The sequence below is a fragment of the Canis aureus genome, chromosome 21 (assembly GCF_053574225.1).
Source record: "Canis aureus isolate CA01 chromosome 21, VMU_Caureus_v.1.0, whole genome shotgun sequence".
Taxonomy (NCBI): domain Eukaryota; kingdom Metazoa; phylum Chordata; class Mammalia; order Carnivora; family Canidae; genus Canis; species Canis aureus.
Window position 1 is genome coordinate 54,441,627 of NC_135631.1, and position 6,000 is coordinate 54,447,626.

The following is a 6,000-nucleotide window of genomic DNA, read 5'->3' on the forward strand; positions in this document are numbered from 1 at the left end:
TCCATGTCCTCAGTGTCCACATCAGCACCTACATCCCCATACTTACGTCCAACACCCACGTCCCCGCACCAACATCCAGCACCCATGTCCCCACACCCACATCCAGCATCCATGTCCTCAGTGTCCACATCAGCACCCACATCACCACACCCACGTCCAGCACCCACATCCAGCATCCATGTCCTCAGTGTCCACATCAGCACCTACATCCCCATACTTACGTCCAACACCCACGTCCCCGCACCAACATCCAGCACCCATGTCCCCACACCCACATCCAGCATCCATGTCCTCAGTGTCCACATCAGCACCCACATCCCCGTGCCCACATCCAGCACCCACGTCCCTGCGCCCACATCCAACACCCACGTCCTCGGTGTCTACATCAGTACCCATGTCTAGCACCCATGTCCCTGCGCCCACATCCAGCATCCGTGTCCCTGCACCCACATCCTCAGCGTCCACATTCAGCACCCATGTCCTCAGGATCCACATCAGCACCCACATCCCCACGCCCACGTCCAGCACCCATGCCCCTGCACACACATCCAGCACCCACATCTTCAGCGTCCATATCAGCACCCACGTCCCCATGCCCACATCAGGCACCCACGTCCCCGCGCCCACATCCAGCACCCACATCCTCAGCATCCACATCAGCACCCACATCCAGCACCCACATCCCCGCGCCCACGTCCAGCACCCACATCCCCATGCCGAAGTCCACCACCCACGTCCCCGCACCCACGTCCACCACCCACGGCCCCCACTGGCTCCCGTGCAAGGTGTCCACGCCGCAGCCCAGGACCGGGACCGGGTTCCCCGTGGGAGAGCGCGTGCCTTCCCCGAGCACTCAGCCGGGCTTGCCGGGTGGGGTGTCCTCCGCAAGGAGCTGGCACCTGGCTGCAGCCCCGGGATGGTCCAGATGCCCGGGCCTCTCCTGTTCTTACAACTCTGGTCACACGAGCAGGGCTCAGGTGGCTTCATGGCCAAGGGCCCGGCCCCCCCCATGCCAGGCAGGTGTCCCTGGCACTCACGCAGGCGTCTCCTCCGCAGAAACGAAGCACCCGGATGAACATCCTAGGCAGCCAAAGTCCCCTGCACCCGTCTACCCTGAGTACAGGTAAGCGCAGCAGCCGGCCCTGTCCTTTCCACGTGAGCAGGTGACCCGGGTTGCACCTGCCCCCGAGCTTCCCCAGACTCCCTGGGCCCGGTGCCCGGTGTGCCTGGAGGTGTGGCCGGGGGCCGCCCAGCCCTTCCCTCCTCCATTCCCTCCCGCAGTGATCCACAGGACGCAGCACTGGTTTCACGGCAGGATCTCCAGGGAGGAGTCGCACCGCATCATCAAGCAGCAGGGCCTGGTGGACGGGTAAGGACGCGCCGCCCGGAGAGCGGCACCTGCTGCCTTGTGTCGTGCCGGGCACATGCTCTGGCTTCTTGGGGACCCGGCGGGGGGGCCGTTGTCAGAGCCTCGACGTAAAGAGGACAGCGTGGCTCCGGGTCACTGTGGAGCGAGGGGGCTCGGCTGGCGAGTGGTCCGGCGGGGACTGCGCCCGTCCTGTCCGTACCCCGTATGGCGCCAGCCACGGCCGCTGTGTTGAATCCAGACGGACGCAGCACCAAGCCCGTTACTTTTCATCAGGTGGCTTTTCCTGAGGACGGACGACCCCAAACCTTGGTGACGTCCGGCCGCAGAGTGAGTGAGTCCCCCTCCCTGGGGCTGGCTCAGCCGCGGGCAGGTCAGCTTCGCTCCCGTGTCCGGCGGCTGCGGTGGCTGTTGGCCGCGGAGACGGGGCGACTGGGCAGGTGTGCCCACGGCCAGCCTGGGACGCTCACCCGGGGCCGTGTCCGGGGTCCCAAGACTGAGAGCCGCCAACCCCGGGGCACAGCCCTCTCGGGGCCCGTATCCCATCGGCTGACGCTCCCCCTGCGGTCCTGCTCCCAGGGCTATGGATGCAGACGCGTGACGCGTGCGACTGAGCGGCTGTCACCGTGTCCTCTCACGCCGCTGCCCGCCGGCGGCGACTCTGCTTTTCCTGCCCCCCATCTGTTAAAAGCTGAACTACGGAGATCCAGAATTTTACCCACGAGACAGGAGGGTAGTGAGTCGCCGCCGTGTGATCCTTGTCTGGTTGGGACAGTTTGCTAATTTTAGGTTTTCTCTGTCCCTTCCCATATTCAGGGCTCCTTCCTCCTCCCCACTTCCCTCCTGGAATATTTTAAAGTAAATCCCAGACATTCGGAACGTTCACCACGAAACGCAGCTGGCACGTCTCTAAAACATGCTCTTGTCTGTGGACTCGACCACGAAATCATTGTTGCTCTTCCCGGGACAAGCCGGAATGCCGTAGTATCCTCTGAAGCCCGGTCTGGGTTCAAATTTCCCTAATTGCTGCAAAAAAAAAAAAAAATATCCATCACACAGAGTTGGCTTGAAGGGGGATGGGCCCTGGCGTCCCCTCCGTGTCCCTGTGTTGCTCGCACATGGGGGCTGCTGAGGGAGTTGGCGAGCCGCCGGCCGCCCGGACTGTCCGGCTCCTACGGGCATTGGCGTTCAGAGCGGCCTTCTAGCAGCTTCCTGCCGCTCAGAGGAGCTGCTCCTTGTTTAAAGCACCGTCTCGTACTCACGCTCTTAAGACTCGATGGGTTTCGGTCAAAACTTCCTGTTTTCGGCACGTCTCCTGAGCCCTGTCCTTCGTGGACGCTTGTCACGGCGACAGGCCGGTCGCTACCGAGCGTGCCTGGGTGCTTGGGGTCCAGCGAGGTCGGCGCGTGCAGAGGGGATATGGATGGGCCGGGGCACGGCTGGGCGGGTAGCTGGTCCCTGGCACCTTGAGTGCTTGGTGGTGGCAGTTTGTCCCATGGGCAGTCACCCCCCCCCCCCGCCCTCGTGATGCACAGCTATTCGGGTGGTGACCGTGTGCGGCTGAACACGCTGCCTCTTGCCGGTTTCCTCTGCTGACGCTCGTGCGCAGGGACCGGCCCTCCTTGACCGGCGGTAACCTGCGGTGGCTGCCATCCCATGTGGCCCATCCGCCCCGGTGTGTGTCTGGCTGGCCCCTGCTCCAAGGGCCCCGCTCCTCCCTGAGCCGGCTCACTCCTGTGTGTGTGACCGCACGCCACGCGCACTCGGTTCCCTGTTCCAGCCTCCGGGTCATGGTCTCTCAGCACCAGCACTTAGGCTGATGCTGCCTCCTGGGGCACAACCCTGCTCACGGTGGACGTCCTCACCTTGTGGCGCACACTGTTCCGGCTCTGGCGTGTCCTTCCGTGGAGAGCGGCCCTCAGAAACCAGTGCACGGGCCACACACTCACTAACATGTCCTGAAGCGTCGTGGCCACGAGCTTCTTACTGCAGGGACGGGGAGATGTGCCAGTGGGTGTGTGTGCACTTGACTGTGTGCAGGTATTTGTGCACCTGAGGGTGTACAGGTGTGTGCACACGTGGCTGTGTGCAGGTGTGTGTGCACCTGAGGGTGTACAGGTTTGTGCACATGTGGTTGTGTGCAGGTGTGTGTGCACCTGAGGGTGTACAAGTGTGTGCACATGTGGTTGTGTGCAGGTGTGTGCACATGTGTGTGTGGGTGTGTGTGCCAGCGGATGTGTGCACGTGGGTGTGCGTGGGTGCGTGAGTGTGCAGGTGTGTGGGGGCAGGTATGCAAATGTACATATCAGGTCGGGATTTTAAAAACGTGCCATCAGCTGATTTTTTCCCGTCTCCAGGCTTTTCCTCCTCCGAGACAGCCAGAGCAATCCAAAGGCATTTGTGCTCACGATGTGTCATCATCAGAAAATTAAAAATTTCCAGATCTTACCTGTAAGTACGGATGACGTCTCACTGAGTCTTGTTGCTGTTTTCTGGGTTCGTCTGAACGCGGTTTCCAAGTCAGAAACTAAGCGAACCACCGAGGGGGGTGGGGGGCTGAGTGGCAGGCGGAGCTGGAGGAGAGGCTTCCAGGAGCCCCTGGGGAGCTGCTGCTTTGACCTTTGCTGTTTCCCTGGAAGTCAGTGGAAGCGGGGGCCAGCCTGGGGCCGCCTGCAGTTGAGCTGGGCCATGCTGGGTGGGGGGGGTGCAGGTGGAGGGGAGCACTGGTGGGGGTACGGCAAAGGGGAGCAGGGTTGGGGGTGGGCACATGTCCAGGGGGAGGAGGGGCCCACGGGGGGTAGGTAGGGGGTGGGCGCACGTCCAGCTGAGGGAGGTGCCCATGCCGAGGGGGAGCAGGGTCAGGGGGTGCACATCAGGGGTGCACGCTGGGGGAAAGCGGGGTCAGGGGGTGCACATCTGGGGGGGCCTATGCCAAGGGGGAGCAGGGTCGGGGGTGCACATGGGGCACGCATAGTCAGAAAGACAGGATTCCTGCTGGGCGGGAGGCTGGCTCCTGGAACCCGAGGGGTCTGATTTGCACTGGTGGGTCCCTGGTGGAAGGACAGTCGTGCAGCCCTGAGGTCCCCAAAGTCGAATTGCGTTGCTTCTTCCACTTGGTCCCTGGATCAGGAAACAGATTTTCCTTCGAACGTTTCTGAAAACTGCCTAGGTGGGTCGGCACCTTTTGTGTCCCAGTGGCGCACGGGTGACCCTCTAGGCCCAGGGGTGCGGGGCGTGGATCCTGGTGTATCCCGGGGTTGGGTGGGCCCCAGCATCTGCTGCCTGCACCCCTGTGGCTCAGGAGCAGGTTAGAGCCTGCGGCCCGCCTACCGAGCTTGCAGGTCCTGCAGGTGGTGGTGGCCCCTCAGAGTTCCCCGGTGGGTTGGCCCTCAGGGCGCCCGGGCACAGGCCAGGTGCAGAAGGCTCGGTGGAGGCCGTGCCCGGTTCCGCTGGCGCCCAGCAGATTGGGGTCCCCGGAGCCCCCCGCAGGGGCCAGGCTGGGAGCTGCAGGCACCTGGGGAGCGTTCCTGGTGCCCCGACGGCTGCTCCGCCCAGCGCAGAGGGGAGGGGAGGCGGTCCGCAGGGGGGAGAGGGAGGGGAACCATGGGCGCAGACCTGGGGGCTGCCCCCCAGGGCCGAGCTTCCTTGGCCGCCTGTGCTGCCCGCCACCACCTCTGACAGGTGCTCTCGCCCTCGTGGCCCCCGCCTCCTGGGAGTCCTCGGAGCTGGAGCGGGAGCTGCAGGCCCACGGCGGATGGGCGGCCACCGGGGCGGGGATGGGGCGGCCCCCCGGGGCGGGGATGGGCGGCCCCGCGGTCGCGGTCGGCTTGGGGCTGGGCGCACAGGCACCTGCTCCCTGGAGCCCCCGGAGCCCCCGAACCCCGCGCAGCGCTGGAGACGGCGACGGCCCGGGTTCGCGCCCCGCGCCCGCAGCTCCGGGGCCGCTAACGGGGCGCGTGTCCTGTGTCCCTCCAGTGCGAGGACGACGGGCAGATGTTCTTCAGCCTTGACGACGGCAACACCAAATTCTCGGACCTGATCCAGCTCGTTGACTTTTACCAGCTCAACAAGGGAGTCCTGCCCTGCAAGCTCAAGCACCACTGCATCCGCGTGGCCTTATGACCCACGGGCCGGGCCGCCGCCGGAGGAAGCTGACACTGGAGCGGGAGGGGCGGGCGCGGGGCCGGGGGCGCGGGGTGCCCGGCCGGGGGTCCCTCCCGCCGCCCTCCAGGGACTCGCCGCCCCGCCCCGCCGCCCCCGCCCCCCCCCCCGCCGGGGAGACCAGAGCGACGCTGGGAGGCGAACCCGCGAACCCGCGACGACCACGGTCGCCTTGGCCGGGCCGCGAGGGCCGAGAGCCGGAGACGAGGGATTGGAAACGAACTCTTCCCTGGAATAATCTTGACGATTAAAACTGATACGTTTACTTTTTTGTAGCGATCCCTTTTTGCACGCCTCCTTTGTTTCCGGCGCGGGCCGCGGCCCCCCAGGCGGTCCTGCGGCTCTCGGGGCGCAGGGGCGGGGGTCTCCGTGCGCAGGGGCAGAGCGGGGGGGGGGGGGCGTGGGGTCTCCATGCGCTGGGGCGCAGGGGCGCAGGGGCGTGCGGCTCTCCGTGCCTTGGGTGCAGGGGCGGG

At 65.2% G+C, this 6,000-nt stretch overlaps 1 protein-coding gene across 5 annotated transcripts in view; it reads left to right on the top strand.

Moving 5' to 3' along the window:
* The window catches only part of GRB10 (growth factor receptor bound protein 10), a 157,787-nt gene extending 151,995 nt beyond the window's left edge, over positions 1-5,792 (top strand). For 4 of the 5 annotated variants that reach the window (XM_077864166.1, XM_077864168.1, XM_077864169.1 and 1 more), the window contains 4 exons: positions 1,057-1,123; positions 1,282-1,369; positions 3,724-3,817; positions 5,342-5,792. In XM_077864166.1, coding sequence (XP_077720292.1) covers positions 1,057-1,123; positions 1,282-1,369; positions 3,724-3,817; positions 5,342-5,488 — 396 coding nt within the window. In that variant the 3' untranslated portion in view covers positions 5,489-5,792. Of the gene's footprint in view, positions 1-1,056; positions 1,124-1,281; positions 1,370-1,642; positions 1,697-3,723; positions 3,818-5,341 lie in introns of those variants that run through there. The other variant, XM_077864167.1, reaches the window with a different exon arrangement.
* Positions 5,793-6,000: the final 208 nt, after the last annotated feature.